Raw genomic sequence first — 17,277 nt, forward strand, 5'->3', positions numbered from 1 at the left:
CTTGTACATATTAGTCTTTTTACAAGAAAAATCTTCCCTTCATAAGAATAAAATTTGCTTTGGGATGCCTAGAACTTTGTGGTGCTCACTGATTAATCAACCATATGATACTTATTAAACTAATGCAAATTTCCCATAATGTATTCTACAGAGCATTGTTCTGGGAGATAGTTGTGGGTGTTACCATTCAAGAGAGAGGAGTAGATCTAAAATTTATTGATTAAATTTTTTTACTGACTATATAAGTTTGAGAAATGCTATGTTCTTTATTCCCTTTATATGGATTCACAACGGGTGCTAGTATATAGCAGCTCTAAGATGTCCTATAGCAAAAAACCCAATTAACTCTAATAGCATTTCTCAAACTAATTTGGGCAGAGAATTTTCATTCACAATCCTGCCAAATTGGTAAGGACCAGTTTGGGAAAAGCCAAGCTAAGAGTGTCACAGTATGTTTCAACTTCCCACCAAGTATAGTATCTCACAGTTGCTTCTATCCATAGATTTGATTAAGTTAATCACCATTTTAATAGTTACGCATTTTAACAGAGTATATGTATTAATTCACGACTGAGTAACTGCTACAGCATGCAATCCTAAAATTTGAGTGGCTTAACAGAATAGAAGTTTATTTCTTGCTCACATCACAGTCAACTGCAGTAGGTGAGAAGGAGAGGAGCAGGAAGAGTCTCTTCCACACAGGCATTCAGGGATCCAGGCTTCTTCCACTGCATCCTTTGCACCCAGCCAGCAGATGAGAGAAAATGGAAAATTTTGCAGGGTGAGGGTTGCAAGTGGGCTGTATCAGAGTTGTCTGTGTTCCATTAGCAAATACTAGTTACATGCTTGAGTAGCTGCAAGAGAGCTAGGAAATAGGTTTTTTTTTTTGGTTGTTTTTTTTTTTTTTTTTTTGGTTGTTTGTTTTTTTTTAAACTTTTTATTTTGGATTGGGCTACCGCCAATTAACAATGTTGTGATAGTTTCAAGTGAACAGCTAAGGGACTCAGCCATACAAGGGAAATAGTTTTTAAATGTGCTAAGTGAAATAAGCCAGACAGAGAAAGACAAATACTGCATAGTATCAATTTTTTAAAAAGTCGAATTCATAGAAGCAAAGTGGAATGGTGGTTGCCCAGGCTGGGAGGTGGGGAAAATGGGGAGAAGTTGGTAAAAGGGTACAGACTTTTGGTTCTAAGATAAATAAGGTTGTTGTAGCCACGCATTCCGGGAAACAAACTCACTCAGAAGGACAATGCAGATAGTGGAGTGCAGTTTATTACACGGGTGGGCCCAAGGCAGAGTCTTCTCTTGAAGCCAAGGACCCCAACCAGTTTTTGTGAAAACCTTATATACCCTAAGGGTACTTGCTCAAACCCACCTCCCCAAATTCCTTGAAACTAGTCTGGACAAGGTAAAAGAGAGATAGGGTCAAAGTTAACTTATGAGTCATGTGTCACAAGACTAGATAAACGGTAGATATTTATCAATAGGCCTGTGGTCATATCCCGATAAACATAATGGAATCTACCACTTTGTTCTGTTACAGAGATAATTAGCATATTCTTTTAGGCAGTGGAGAGTCCAAGTACAAGTCCTGAGGCTCTTTTATCAGGGGGGTCTGGTTTTCCATTGGTATGCCATTTCTATAGACTCCAGGCACAAAGTTCAGAGTCCATTGGGAGGGTGGACCATGCTTGTAGCCTAATGTTCGCAGCCTGGCATAAGATGGAGCCCAGCTCTGTCTGTTTCCTCCTTCAAGGTCAGAGGATCTAATGTATAGAATGGTGACTATAGTTGATATCGCTGTATTTTATAATTGAAATTTGCTAAGAGAATACAACGTAAGTATTCTCATCCCCAAGAAATGATAACTATTTGAAGTGATGGATGTATTAATTAACTTGATTGTTAGAATTCTCTCACAATGTTTACATTTATCAAATCATCATGTAGTACACTTTAAATATATTACAATTTTATTTGTCAATTATACTTCAGTAAAGCTAAAAAATGTGCTCAGGAAGATAAGGAAATGGATTTTCTCCTTAGTGTAATTTATCTTAAGTAATTTGAGAACATTTCAGATTAAATTTATTTTAAATAACTTGTTATTTTCTTTGGACACCAAAAAGCCCTTGAAATGAATTCTATTTTGTGAATAGCTCCTAGCATTCCATTTTCTCCTTTGTTTTGTCATCATTGTTTTTGTTAATGTGTTATTTGAATTAGTTTGACCTCTTTAACTTGGCTATTTAAATATCTATTCTTTATCATTGTTTCATATGATGCAGAAAGTTTTGTTCTTTTTGGTTTTGGTTTTCTGTTTTTGTTGGTTTTGTTTTTTTTTTTTGGCCAAGGCATACAGGAATTTCCCAACCAGGGATCGAACCCACACCCCCTATAGTGGAAGTGCAGAGTTTTAACCACTGGACCACCAGGGAAGTCCCAGATGCAGAAAGTTGTGACAGTTGTGAATTTTCCATAGAAGTCACAGCTTTTACTAAAACTAGTAAGTAGGATGTTTGAAAGAAGCTACAGTAGAGCATGAAGATTTGGTTTATTTCAGCCCTAGTCAGTGCTAAGATTTACTGACCTTCTTTAGATCAAGGACTTTTTGTCACTTAAAGGCTAAAAGATGCCCAAATTAGTTTTCAGAGTTGTATTCTTCTTACTTAATGTAACTGAGCATACCAAGCTTGAGACTGCAGAGGAAATACAAGAACATTGCTAGCTTCTACAAAGAGAGGCAGATAACCAAACACAGGCTGGATTTTGGAACTGAGCCAGGCCGCCATTACCATCCAATGCTAAACTTCTCAGACCTCACTGCAAATATTTATTTTGAATAACTGCTGCATTCTCAGGTAGACGTAGAGATTCGTAGACTTTAGTGAGGAAAACTGTGTTTAAAGTTCCTTTGGATTTTTATTAATTATAAACTTAGAAGTGTCTGTATCAGTATCTGCGCCATCGATGCTTCTCTATTTGAAAAGGAGCTGGTGGCCTAAAAATAAGCCATGCTCCCCCAAAGACATCACGTCTTAAGAATTTTGCAGACAAGCACTACATGTGAAGCCCAGAACTCTCCTGAGATGACTGACTATAAGGCCAGCCCTGGGCAGTGTTGGGATGCATTTGATCCAAACTGAGCCATCCTTCAACGAAAGCTCAATCATCCTGAATGAGATAATGCCCCCATGATCTACAGCCCTTAAATATGGCTCATTAAACTCTTGTTTCAGAGTTAGCAGGCAACATTTCAATCATGAGATCCATGAAGTGTTCAAATGGCTGCCATTTAAAGAAGTCTAGCCATTGAAAAATGTTTAAGTACTTCAGAACTTATGGTCTGCATAACAAAAAAAGGATCACTGAACAGACCAACACTTGAGAAGAAGCTTTTCAACTTTAACCGTTCATTCTTCTTTCTGGTGTTCTTGGAATCAGATTGTTTTGTGTTACAGAATCTCTGTTGGTTCCTTTTCAAGAATTCCAAGCAGTGACACCTAGTGGCCTTGTTTTGTGGACCATGTCTTGATTGCTACTTTAATCTCACTGAGTCATTTCATGAAATATTTTTATTATACTTAAATAATTTCTACTAATTCAATAACACTCACAATCGCTAAGTCTGCAGCCATAATTTTTCAGCTGACCAAACAAAACAAGGTTAAGTTCCTGCAGAAGATAAAAGATTGTGTAGCACCCTGTTTTTTCTAGCCATTCCTTTAAAATAGCAACAAGCTCAGAATTTGAAGAAACATTCTTAGAATTAGTTTGAGGGAAACAAAATATCTGTTGTATGGAAAGAATTTACATTAAAACAAAAGGAAAAACACTGTGGGTTCCACTGCGGGAGGAAATACTTTAGATTTGAATTCTATTATAATCTGTAGTTAGAAATAGATCCAGAATGTCTAAATATTTTCTATTCAACTAGTTCACCCTGGCACACATATGCTGATTCTCATTTTGTAGGAAGAGATAAAGAGGAGGAACTGTGCCTGGTCCAGCTTGTTCCAGTATTTCTGCTTTCAAAGATTTAAAGCACTGGCACAGTGATGCTCTGTATATGAAATACATAGATCAGTATTAGTAAAATACACTTTGGTGTGTTTGCTAAAGCTGCCACAAATGGGGTGGCTTAAGATAACCGATTGGGCTTCCCCTGTGGCTCAGCTGGTAAAGAATCCGCCTGCTATGCGGAAGACCTGAGTTCAATCCCTGGTTTGGGAAGATCCCCTGGAGAAGGGAAAGGCTACCCACTCCAGTATTCTGGCCTGGAGAATTCCATGGACTGTATAGTCCATGGGGTCACAAAGAGTCAGATACAACTGAGCGACTTTCACTAAGATAACAGATTATTCTTACACTTTTGGAGACTAGAAGTCTTAAGTCAGGTACCAGCAGAACCATGCTCCCTCCAAGGCTCCAGGGAAGAATCCTCCCTTGCTCTGGTAGTTGCCTGCAATCCTTGGAGTTTTTTGGCTTGTAGTTGCAGTACTTCAGTCTCTGCTGCCATCTCCACAGGGCATTCTCTGTATGTGTGTGATTCTGTGTCTTCACATGGCCTTCTTATCAGGATACTAGTCACTGGATTTAGGGCCCACTCTAGTCCAATATGACCTCATCCTAATTAATTACTATCTGCAAAGACCTGACTTCCAAATAAAGTCACATTCTGAGATTCCAGGTAACCATGAATTTGAGGGGAGAATCTCCAGCCCAGCACAACATGGAAAACTAATTTTGCCCTGAATTGATTTTTCAAGTATGAGTGCAGATTATAAAAATCAAATATAAAATAATGAAGTGTTACCCTGTTGTTCATTAGTTAGGCTTTCTTTCTTGGGAATTGATGTTAAAGTATAATTATCTCTTTTACTAATATTTTGAATCAGTTTTGGAACTTGTATATGATACACTGGATGGTAAGATGATGGATGTGTTTTCAGTGGGCTGAAAAATCAAGAGTTTTTTCCAGATATAAAGTATTTTGCAAATGTTATTTGGTGGTGATTCTCAGTCTTATTAAGTTCTTGTAGAAATTTTCCTAGTACAGAATTAATGTTTATTTTGTAAGTCAATAATGTTACAAAACATTGTTAAATTACACATTTATTCCTCTCTGCCAAACTTTGACAACTAAGTTTTAAACATTCACCCACCATCTGTCATACCTCTGAGCAGCTGTTAACATTTGTTACAGACTGCTGTTTCCATGGTAAATGTGGTACCCCACTTAATTAAGATTATTTTCTTGAGAAGTTCTTAAAAAAAAAAACCCAGTGATTAGATTAATAATGCAAAGACTAACTACAATAGCAATTTAGCAGTTTTATAAGTAATTTTTATAATAAAATAATATTTTAAAATATTGTGTAGAAATGAGTTGATGTCTTTAATCCTCCATATTTTATGTTATTGACATCTTTATTATGATTTTTTTTTTTTTGCTTCTTAGGGAGAGTTAGAGAGTTTTTCTGTCTGACCTGGAGTTAACACTGGAAAACTACAACTCTTGATTTACTGTTTTGCTTTTTTAAAGATAGTAAATTGGTAGTCATATTTGGAAATAGCTTATTTTTAGAACTCAGACGTTTCCTAATAGGGAAAAACATGGAACTTCTGCAATAATTTGATGTTTTTGAGCAATCTGGGGTCTGAGAAGTAAGTTGATACAGTGTTGAGTTTGGATGTTTAAATAGGTTACCAGTCAGGAAATACCAAAGCTAAGTTTCCCATGGACTTGTAGTCTGGTCGATTTGCACTTACATGTCTGCAAAAATAAGGCCTGAGGACCTTTAGAGGCTGAGCTACTAGTACCTTCCCAGGGTCCCATGTAATCTTAAAGAGTAAACTTCAGCAAATATGAAACCATCTGGGTGGTAAGTGCCAGGGCACAGGTGGCCTTGTGCCACCTGCCTCCTGGGGCTGGAGATTGAAGTACCCCAAGCTTGCTTTAGGCATGGGGGGTCTCATTCCTCTGTTTTTAACTGATTGGGCAAAAACTCCAATGTCTGTTTCCATCACGTACCAAAATATTAGTATCAATAGGGAAGTGTCATGTGAAACAACATTCCTAAGATAAAGAGAACTAGAACTATCATCTGACCTAAATATTTTCAAATTAGTTTTTCTTCATTCTCAATGTAAATATCAATAAACTTAAAGGGGGGGTGGGGGAGCTACTAGGAATATGGTCATTTGTTAAGCAGCAATAGAAAACTAATATAACCAGAAACAAAGCAAGGATTTTCCACTATTACCACTTCTATTTAATATTTTTATGGTGGTTCTGGCCAGTGCAGTAAAGCAAGAGAAAGAAATTCAAAGCATGCAGCCTGGAAAAGAAGTAAAGCCATATTCTCATAGAGAAATATTCTTATATATAGAAAATCCTAAGGAAACTACAAAAGATCTACTAGAACTAATAGGTAAGGTTAGCAAAACTGCAGGATACAAGATCAACATACAAAAATTAACTATACTTTTATATAAAAGCAATGAATAAAGTGAAAGTAAAATTTTAAAAATACAATACTATTGTAAAGGATAAAACAATTGAATAAAAGAGATATAAGATTATACACCAAAAACTATAACCATTGTTGAAAAAAAGTAAGGAAGATGTAAATAAACCATTTCCCCCTCTCCTTAGCCCCTGGCAGCCACCATTCCACTTTCTGTCTCAAGGAATTTGACTACTGTAGGTTCCTCAGAGAAGTGGAATCATACCTTATTTGTTCTTTTGTGACTAGCTTATTTCACCAAACATAATGGCCCCAGGGTTCATCCTTGTTATAGTATGTATCAGAATCTCCTTCCTTTTAAAGACTGAAAAATACACCATCTTGTGTATATACTACATTTTGTTTATCCATTCATCCAATATCAATATTTTGTGGCAGATAATTATATACTTGGAAAAGGTAAATCCTCCAGGTAAAAGTGGCCAGTAGTGGGGAATTCAGCCTTAGTTTCATCCCCAGGCAATTGCGCTCTTTCTGGTCTCCAGGTTAGCTCCTGATATACATCTCTGTGAAAGGAATGTGTGAGTTTCACTGAAACTGTTGTTAACTACAGCAGTCCCTCTCATTCCCTTATTTGTCCAGGTGAATCACCTCCTAAAAGAGTGATCAGAATTTATTCTAAAATACCAAGAGTCAGCTTGTCCCCAGCACCAGTGTTTCCCACTGAGTGTTCTTCTATTTTTGTAGCACTGTAGTCCACTTTACCAGAAGGCAGAGGAATGTTCAAAAAGCCTTCCAAGTGCAACAGGCTCTGATTCTTCTTCATGCTGTTCCCAAGGGAAGGGTTGGGGGGGTGTTCCCCCATAAAAGAATGCGGCATGCTCAGTTGAAGAATGTTCGATGTGGTCGGCTTGTAGCCTTCACATCCAAGAACATAGTTGCTTTCTTCTCTTTGTGGTCCTTCAAACATTATCTCATAAAACCACTTCTGCCAGACTGTCTTTTTTGTTCTCTTTTAACTTCCCACAACAAATTCATTTTTGCTACAGCTATTTGTACCAATGCTTGGTGTTTCCTTATACAAAATAATTCACATCCTAAGTCAAAACTTACTGAACTGCCTCAGTAATGAAATATCATATGACATACCTAATGTAAATATTTTCTTTCAAAGAAGCAAATTAATAATAGGAAATTCAGTTACCCTAAATAGTATTTAACTACTAATGTAGATGTTTCAGAAGAACACCTTATGAAATGAGGTTTTAGCACTTTTTTTTTAATTTTAGTAGGTTTTTTATGGAAAAGAAATGTTTATCATAGTGAAATTTCTCACATTTGGAAAAACTCTTGGATCTAGTATTCGAAAGTGTCCTATTTCATAAGATTTAATTAAAAGTAAAATAAAGCCTGCCTGTATCATCTAACTGGTTATTTTTCCTCATGCTTTCTTTTGCTTGCTCAAGAATAGGCATTATGATTTGTTTCTTACAAGGCTTCATTTTAGAGTTATTGGCCAACTGAAAAAGACCGAGTGAGGTCAGTCAAGTTAGGTCATCTGAGGCCAGTGTTTGAGTTTCTCAGAGCAAGCAGCCAACTGAACAGAAATCCACCACAGTGGCCTATGTTGTTAGGCCATCAACAGTCTTTTTAGATTGAACTAGGAGGTTAAGCGGAGAAGGCAATGGCACCCCACTCCAGTACTCTTGCCTGGAAAATCCCCTGTACCGAGGAGCCTGATGGGCCACAGTCCGTGGGGTCTCGGGGAGTCGGACACCACTGAGCGACTTCACTTTCACTTTTCACTTTCATGCATTGGAGAAGGAAATGGCAACCCACTCCAATGTTCTTGCCTGGAGAATCCCAGGGATGGGGGAGTCTGGTGGGCTGCCGTCTGTGGGGTCGCACAGAGTCAGACTGAGGTGACGCAGCAGCAGCAGCAGCAGCAGCAGCAGGAGGTTAAGCAAGTCTTGATTTCTTGGATCAAAGATAAATCCCTGAAAGAGCAATGTTCTAATAGGATTGAAACACAAGCAGCTCTGTACACAGACAAGGAAAACCTAAACCAAACAGGGGCCTCCTTGGTAGGATTTTGCTGTCAAGATCCAGTGTATTTTGCAACCCTTTCAGGAAATCTTAAAATGGTCCAGATATATTGATTTTTAATTTCCTGTTTGCCATCAGAAGAAAACTTTCATAATGGATTTAGGTAGAGCAGTATATCACTAGGCCACTAGGCCAGTCCTAAGACTCAAAAGTGTATACACCCCCACCATGAGTTTCTAAAACTTGATTTAAGGGTTTCCAGCAACATTCTTATTGGCCACTAAGTAAACTCCATTGGGTATCCATTTCTAACTTGAGTTATCCAGTATTAAACTGGGCCATAATATTGGTAGCAGCCCTGAATCTTTCTCTAGGAAAAATCTAAATTCCAAGGTGCGACTCTTGCCAGTTTATTACCATCACTAGATTTGTGGATTTGATACACATTTTTATCAAGTGAGAAACAAATTTAGTTTAAGATTTATAAAATTTAGCTATTTGCATGTTTTCTGAACTTTTAGAGGGAAAGTTAATACATAGTACAAATTGTGAAGGATCATGTACAGATAATGAAAGTACACTCATCAAATGAATGGAATATATTATCTCCATTTCAGATGGAGAGTCATCGGCATGACTAATCTTTGAGTGCTTTCTTCAGTTTTTTTAATCGAATTGATTTTTAGAAATTTTACAAAATATAAACTGTTAGGCAGTTTTTTATGCTGATAGAATAGGCATTATTTAATCCTGTGAGAGCAAAATGCCTCAGTGATTTAATTTCCTTTTCTAAATCATAATATCCCAATGATGCATAATCATCTTTAGGTTTGTAAGATAGACAGACTATATAAGTTCTTTCCAAAGTTTAATTGTAGCTCCTAAAGTATTTGAAAATGCCATTTTAAATTTTGTAGTATGTTTATTTCACACTTAATTGTTTCCCATCACACAATCTTTATACCACTATTAAATATACTGCTGTTTTCCAAGTTTCAACTATGTCATTGTTTTAAACTGAAGTATAGTTGCCATATAATATTATATGTTACAGGTGTACAATTAGTGGGGCTTCCTTGGTGGCTCAGACAGTAAAGAATTTACCTGCAGTGCAGGAGACCTGGGTTGCATCTCTGGGTTGAGAAGATCCCCTGAAGGAGGGCATGGCAACCCACTCCAGTATTCCTGCTTGGAGAATCCCCATGGACAGAGGAGCCTGGCAGGCTATAGGCCATAGGGTCGCAAATTGTCAGACATGACTGAGCAACTAAGCATAGCACAGCACAGTACAATTAGTGATTCACAATTTTTAAAGATTATAGTCCATAGTTATTATAAAATGCTGGCTATATTCCCATGTTGTACAGTACATCCTTATAGCTTATTCTATACCTAATTGTTTGTCCCTCTTAATCCCTTCCTCACTGGTAATCACTGGTTTGTTCTCTATGTGTCTCTTTCTTTTTTGTTATATTCACCAGTTTGTTTTATTTTTAGATTCCACCTAGAAGTGATATCATACAGTATTTGTCTTTCTCTGTCTGATTTATTTCACTTAGCATAATGCCTGCTGCAAATGGCAAGGTTTCACTCTTTTTATGACTGTGTAGTATTCCATTGTGTGTGTGTGTGCACACGTGCCTGTGCGTGCACCACAGCTTCTTTATCCATTCATCTATTGATGGACACTTGGGTTGCTTCCATAGCTTGGCAATTGTAGATAATGCTGCTGTGAACATTGGGGTGCATGTATCTTTTCCAATTAGTGTTGTTGTTGGTTTTTTTTTTTTTTAAGAAACATACCCAGGAATAGAATTGCTAGATCATATGGTAGTTGTATTTTTAGTTTTTTGAGGAACCTCCATACTATTTTCCACAGTGGCTGTAGCAATTTACATTCTTACGAATAGCATACTAAGGTTCCCTTTTCTCCACATCCTCACCAACATTTGTTATTTGTGTTCTTTTTGATGATAGCCATTCTAACAGGTGTGAGGTGATATTTCACTGAGGTTATCATTTGCAATTCCCTGATGATTAGCAATGCTGAGTGTCTTTTCATGTGCCTGTTGGTTATCTGCATTTCCTCTTTGGAAAATTGCCTATTCAGTTCTTCTGCCCATTTTTTAATCACATTATAATTATTTCTTTTTTTTTTTTGATGTTGAGTTGTATATGTGTTATTTATAAATGTTGGATATTAGCCCCTTATCAGTCATATTATTTACAAGTATTTTATCCCATTCAGTAGGTTGTCTTTTTATTTTGTGACTGTGTCGTGTTTAATGACATTAAAGATCTTTGAGAGGACATTTTTATATTTTTAACCTAAAGACAGTGAGTTGATACATAAACTTGAGCAAGAAAAGTAGTTCTTTAGAGCTCAGATGTTCTCTGATTTCTAGCTTCAGAAGACCACCTCCAGCACAGTAGTTGAATATCAGTTCCTTATATTTTAGTATTAAATCACCTTTCCCTAACATTTTTCCAGTTCTCAAATGTATTTTTTAAAATACTGTTGGATATCAATGGCTGATCTGCTGGGTTCCTTGAAAGGATGCGACATTGGAACTTTGTTCCTAATCACCTAGCTTCTTCACAGCAACTGTAAAGAAATTCTTAATATGATAGTCTGTTTCCAGAGCAAGTCATTTAAATTCCCATTATCGTTGTGCAGTATAAACTTGTGAACACTGTTATTATCTTTTTACTAGCATTACAGACACATTTCTTTGCATACTTTGCAGCTAAATATTTGACTCTTGAAAACTTTAATTCTTTTCCAGCGGGGACTCTCTTTGATATCTTTGATTTAGGTGGTAAGATGGTGGTAGCTTAATGAACTTTTGTGTTCCATCAACTCTGCAAACCCATTCATTCATTATTTGGCTCACATCTATAGCCTAGTTGCAAAAGTCATAATCTTTCTCATCTAAAGTATATTCTGGTCCTTAAGGTTTGGTTTTCTCTCTGCTAGTAAGTTAGTGGGACATCTAACCTGGTGATAGTAATTTTATAGGTTCTCCACTAACCATTCCATTTTAAATGTTGATACTGCTAAGTGCTGTGTACAAACTATGAACAAAACAGAAGCTTCTATTTGATGAAAGAAATCAGAAGACAGTGAGGTGCCATGGAGTAGGGTTAAAAAAACAAAAAAGAAACTTGATTTAGTGTTTTGCATGTAAATTAAAAAAATGACATTAACTTATTTCACCATCATTATGTTTGAAAGTACAATCTCAGCAGAATTCAATTTAGTATGACCACCAGCTTTATTCTGCTTTTATACAAAAACAACCCATCTCAAATATAGAATGTGGCCTCTTAACGGAACTGTGCTTTTATACTCCTTAAGACAGACAGATGAAGCGTGTCCTTGCAGCCATGTGGGGTCGTGTATGACCCAGTGCCAGACACTGGCAGTGAGCAGGCCTGTCTGGGAGTGACACAGTGTGAAACAGTCTGTTCCCCTTGCAGCTGTTCACATTTCCTCGTTTTGCCTTGGGCTGTGTGTGTGCGTGTGTGCATTTTAATAAAAAGTGCTGAACTTGCGTAACTATAATTGCATTAGAAAGAGAAAAACCCTAAGACATTCATTCTTGTTTTCTGTCTAGGAATAGTTTATTAAACATTCTTCCCTCCCTCTGCCTCACCCTCTACACCTCAGCTTTATAAACACACTTGAAGTCTTCAGATGGCAGGGAAGCAAACAACCAACAGAAATATATTTTGTCATTTCAATTCACCTTCAATTTGAGCTTCTAGAGCACGTGTTGGCAACTACAGCTGTCAGGCCAAATCCAGCCAGCCACCTGTTTTTGTAAATAAAGTTTTATGAGAACCCAGCCATGCCCATTCATTTATGGACTATTAATGGCTGCCTTCACACACACAGCAGGGTTGAGTGATTGTGACAGAGTCCATATGGCCCACAAAACTGAAATGTTCATCGTTTGGCCGGGCAAGGATGAGGATTCTAAACATTCTTTAATAGGGCAAGACTTGCAGTTGATTGCTTAATATCTTTCAAATCATATTTGCTAAGTCACTTCAGTTGTGTCCAACTCTGTGGGACCCCATAGACGGAAGCCCACCAGGCTCCCCCGTCCCTGGGATTCTCCAGGCAAGAACACTGGAGTGGGTTGCCATTTCCTTCTCCAATGAGTGCAAGTGAAGTCGCTCAGTCGTGTCTGACTCTTAGCGACCCCATGGACTGCAGCCTACCAGGCTCCTCCGTCCATGGGATTTTCCAGGCAAGAGTACTGGAGTGGGGTGCCATTGCCTTCTCCACAAATCATATTTAGTTACTTTTTTTCCCTACAGCCTATAAATGGCATTTTCTACAGTTCTTTCCCCAAATATTTGCTGAAGGTGTCTCCCTGGCATGAGACTGTGTTACTGAATTCTAATACAAGCCACAGTACTGTAGTATGAGAGAAAGAACAGCACACATCAGGAGGCCGGTCTCTTCCCTGCTACTCTGGCTCCCAGATGCTGTGTGTTCACTTTATGTTACTGGATGTCAGCTCTCTCTTTTTTAAAATGGAGGAGTTGAATCATGTCAATATCTAAGATCTCTTTTACCTTGAAAAATTTTTGAAGTCAGGCCTGAAACATAGCAAAAAAATTAAAAGAATTAAATGTGGTCAAAATTTATTTCTTAATTTTGAGGGAAGGCTTTTAACTGTGTAGTCAGAAAGATGATCCATGATATCTGGTTCCTAAAGAAAGCAGTTAAAATAAGTATTCCTGCTCTGTTTCTTTTTTTTAAATATCCATTTACAGTTCCTATACACCAGTTAAATACTCCCTTTTTTGTTTAAGAAACATTTATTAAACATCTATTATGTACACAGTCTCAGAGTAGGTGCTGTTACTGAATGTCAAAGGACTCAAGAGTCTGATCATAGAAAAAAGAAAAAATACTTAAACAGCAGGTCCTGTAGTCATGTCCCTCAGGCAGCCAGTGCTCTCTTGGCTGTTAGCGCCCAGGGTATGGCAGGCATCCAGATCTTGTCTCAGTCCCAGGTTGCCTCTGCGTCATCGGCATACTCTGCAGCTGGCCCCAGCAGCACCCTCTCAGCTCCTGCCTTCAGCCATGACCCCACAGGCACTTCTGGGTCCTCTTGGTCAGAGTTTCCACCAAGATGGCTCCAGCCAGATTACATTCTGAGGCAGCTCCCAGACTCACGGGAAACACATTCTTGCCACAACATACATTCCAAGTTCAGGCTGCCCTGCTATTGACCTCACCCTGCCATCAAGGACTGTCCCAGGCAGCCTCCAACCAGGAAAGAGGCTCTTTCCACTTGGGACCCCAAACACCACATGTCAGGCAAAATACAGTGCTGGGATGAGTATGGAAGGACCAATTTATCTACATTTCAGCAAGCCCTAGAGGGATGGCCTGGCAGCTTACTAACAGACCACTTACTTCCTACTGGCCTTAGCTCTGGGCTTTAGCTGAAGGTCTAAGACAGCAGGCCAAGTCCCCAAACCCCATCTTTCTAAGTATACTTTGTATATTGATAGATGGGGGCAGGCGACAAAGGGTGGGTGATAAACAAAGAGAGCCCGCCTTTGTTCTCAAGATTCACTCACCTAAGGAACCACATTGTAAGACCAAGCCAAAAATAAAAAGCCTCCAGTAACAGAGTGATTCTGGGAGCTTGGAGTTTTTGTTGCTTTGTAAGTTAAAAACTAATGTGCATTTATTAAATGTGTAAATAGAAATTAATCATGGTTGAAAATTTTGAAAGTAACATTAGCAATAGTCCTTGGTCAAGCAGGGCTTCCCTGATAGCTCAGTTGGTAAAGAATTTGCCTGCAGTGCAGGAGACCCCAGTTTGATTCCTGGGTCGGGAAGATCCACTGGAGAAGGGATAGGCTACCCACTCTAGTATTCTTGGGCTTCCCTTCTGGCTCAGCTGGTAAAGAATCCTCCCGCAATGCTGGAGACCTGGGTTCGATAGATCCCCTGGAGAAGGGAAAGGCTACCCACTCCAGTATTCTGGCCTGGAGAATTCCATGGACTGTATAGTCCATGGGGTCACAAAGAGTTGGACACGACTGAGCGACTTTCAGTTGGTCAAGAAAATGGCAAAACTCTTTGTGGTAAAATTAGGCATTATAAAGACATTGTAATTATAAATGACAGTGCCGACAACTTATAAAGCTTCAAATTAAATTTGGTCTGTTTTTAAACAGCATTCAAGAGTTTTAAAGATCTTTTCATTATTCATGTATATTTTTTCATTTTGTTTGCTTATTAATATGATGACATGTCAGGTGATAGTTTTAAGTGTTGGCTATTTTAAATGTGGTTTTTTATTTTTAACTTACAATTCCTTACTTTTGGAGGGTTGGGTTCTTTTCCCCTCCTACTTTTTATTGCAGATGTACAGTATTTAATTTGTCTCTATAGACTAGTCTGGGAACCGACACAGTATATAATATTATTTCTACTGAAAAATAATATTCACTGGTTCCAAATTTCAGAATTCACAATCTTTAGAGATGGAAGTCATTCAGAGGACAGAGACTGTGCTTATGTATGCTACAGGGATTTGAGCAAACTTTTATAAATAAGCCACATATTGCTAGTTCTCTAAATGTTAATATAATACTTTAAATAGACCAATATTTTACTAGCCTTCTTACATTATTTATTTAAGCTCTAATTTAGTAGTACTTTCTTAATGCTGACTTTTTCAGTGCTATCATTAGGCTTTATTTATTTGTCCTATCTATCTGCCTGTCAATCATTAGGAATTTTTATGTATGGTATGGCTCAAATATTTACAAGTCATTAAGTTTTATCTTGCATCAGTATAAACAAGTCTAACTGTAATCTGGAGAATGTTTACAGTATTTGACCTCTGCACTGGCACTGGTGCACGTAGGAGAGGAAAAAAAAAACAAAACCAATCCTTCAAAACCCCCCACCTATTTTAGAGAAGTTAGGAAATAGAAGTGGCAGACTAACCAAGATCAGTTTCAGCTTTTCACTTTTCAGAGCAGACTGTTGAATGAGATGTTTCATCCGAGGCAGAAAGTAATATTTTAATTGCATTTCTACACTATAGACATTTTTCTCTTAAAAAATTTCTTCAGAAAGTTAAATTTTGGATCATTTAGATTTGTGGAGTTTTTAAATTATCGATTCTTTTAATGTCTTCTTGTAATCTATGAATTTACAGGTTAAAACAGAAAAAGGTTTGTATTCTTAATTTCTTGCTGAAGGATGCCAGCACTGATACTGTTAATGAACAGCCCTAGTAAAATAAGTATAAACCTTTCATGAGAACATTCCTTCCTAGAAGGAGTTGGGTTTGCCCTTTCCCAAGATTTAGATTTCTGTGAAAATTCCTTCAGATATTTCTTGGCCAGAAAGCATTCTTTCTTTCTACTCTCTATTCATCTTATTAAATGTCGCTTCTATCAGAGGGAAAAAATGCTGTGATTACTGAAATATTGATGATTTTTTAAAAGATGGACGTAGCACTCATCCTGACAAGTCTCATTTGAATGAATAAGAGATTTAAGAAGAACATCCCACTGCAGTCATCAGCATGCCTTTTTAAGGGGAAAATATTGTTTCGTGAGATAATAAATATGAAGCTTTGAATTTTAGCCAGGAATTATGAATGTTGATTGGATATTCTCCTTTGCTTTTAGCTGTATGACAAAATTAACACAAAGTCTTCACCGCAAATCAGGAATCCTCCGAGTGATGCAGTACAGAGAGCCAAAGAGGTAAGTGATAAGTATTTTGTAAATGTATTTGGGTTTCATATGTGCTACCTTTAATGAAAATGTTTCTGCCACACAGTAAGAGGCAGTTGCCTTGAAGTCACAGTAGACTATTATACTCAGATTTAGTATTTCTAAGTTTATCACTGAGCATTTACATACAGAAAAGAAAAAAGAAATCTTAGCAGCAACGTTGCCTAGATTTCTAGTTCTGGTTCTGCTATGTAAACTTGAACAGGTTAGCATATTGATTTTACTTCTCTTTTTAAAAAGAAGGAAAAAGTTATTTTACCACACTTGGTGGAAATAGATGTGCTATGAAAATTTGGGTTGCTTTTTTTAAGGTGGTAATATTCGAAAGTTAATTAAATATTTACAGCAGCTAACTTCAGAGAGAAGTCATTTTTATAAATTGCCAGTTAATGTACATCTTTCACAAACTTTTAACTTTTTATTATAGAAACATTAGAAAACATTAGAAACATTAGAAAACATGTTAACATGTTTTCAACATTAGAAAAATATTGCAGAAAGTTTGGAAAGTAGAAATTCATCTATAATCCCATCTCCTTACAGTAATTTTCACTTTCACTTCCCTTTTTCCATTCACTATCATTTGCATATAAATTTTTTGTAGTTACAATCAAAATTTATCTTTCTGTTGAAAAGTGAAAGTGTTAGTCACTCAGTCGTGTCCGACTCTTTGTGACCCCATGGGCTGTAGACCACCAGGCTCCTCTGTCCCTGGGATTTCCCAGGCAAGAATACTGGAGAGGGTAGTCATTCCCTTCTCCAGGGGATCTTCCCAACCCAGGGATCAAACCCCAGTGTCCTGCATTGCAAGCAGATTCTTTACCATCTGACCCACCAGGGAAGCCCCAATCTTTCTTTTAACCTAATATAATATAATAAGCATTTTTCCATGCTTCTACTTGGTCTTTGTAAATAAGTTCTAATATTGGCATAGTTTTTTCTTTGCTATTACTAAATTATAATAATGCCT

General features: G+C 37.4%; 1 protein-coding gene across 15 annotated transcripts in view; it reads left to right on the plus strand.

Annotated features, from left to right (window-relative positions):
- CASK (calcium/calmodulin dependent serine protein kinase) overlaps positions 1-17,277 on the plus strand; it is a 372,938-nt gene that overhangs the window by 291,065 nt on the left and 64,596 nt on the right. For 14 of the 15 annotated variants that reach the window (XM_070785242.1, XM_070785243.1, XM_070785248.1 and 11 more), the window contains one exon: positions 16,200-16,277. In XM_070785242.1, coding sequence (XP_070641343.1) covers positions 16,200-16,277 — 78 coding nt within the window. Of the gene's footprint in view, positions 1-15,481; positions 15,577-16,199; positions 16,278-17,277 lie in introns of those variants that run through there. The other variant, XM_070785255.1, reaches the window with a different exon arrangement.

Source organism: Bos indicus, chromosome X, assembly GCF_029378745.1.
Source record: "Bos indicus isolate NIAB-ARS_2022 breed Sahiwal x Tharparkar chromosome X, NIAB-ARS_B.indTharparkar_mat_pri_1.0, whole genome shotgun sequence".
Taxonomy (NCBI): domain Eukaryota; kingdom Metazoa; phylum Chordata; class Mammalia; order Artiodactyla; family Bovidae; genus Bos; species Bos indicus.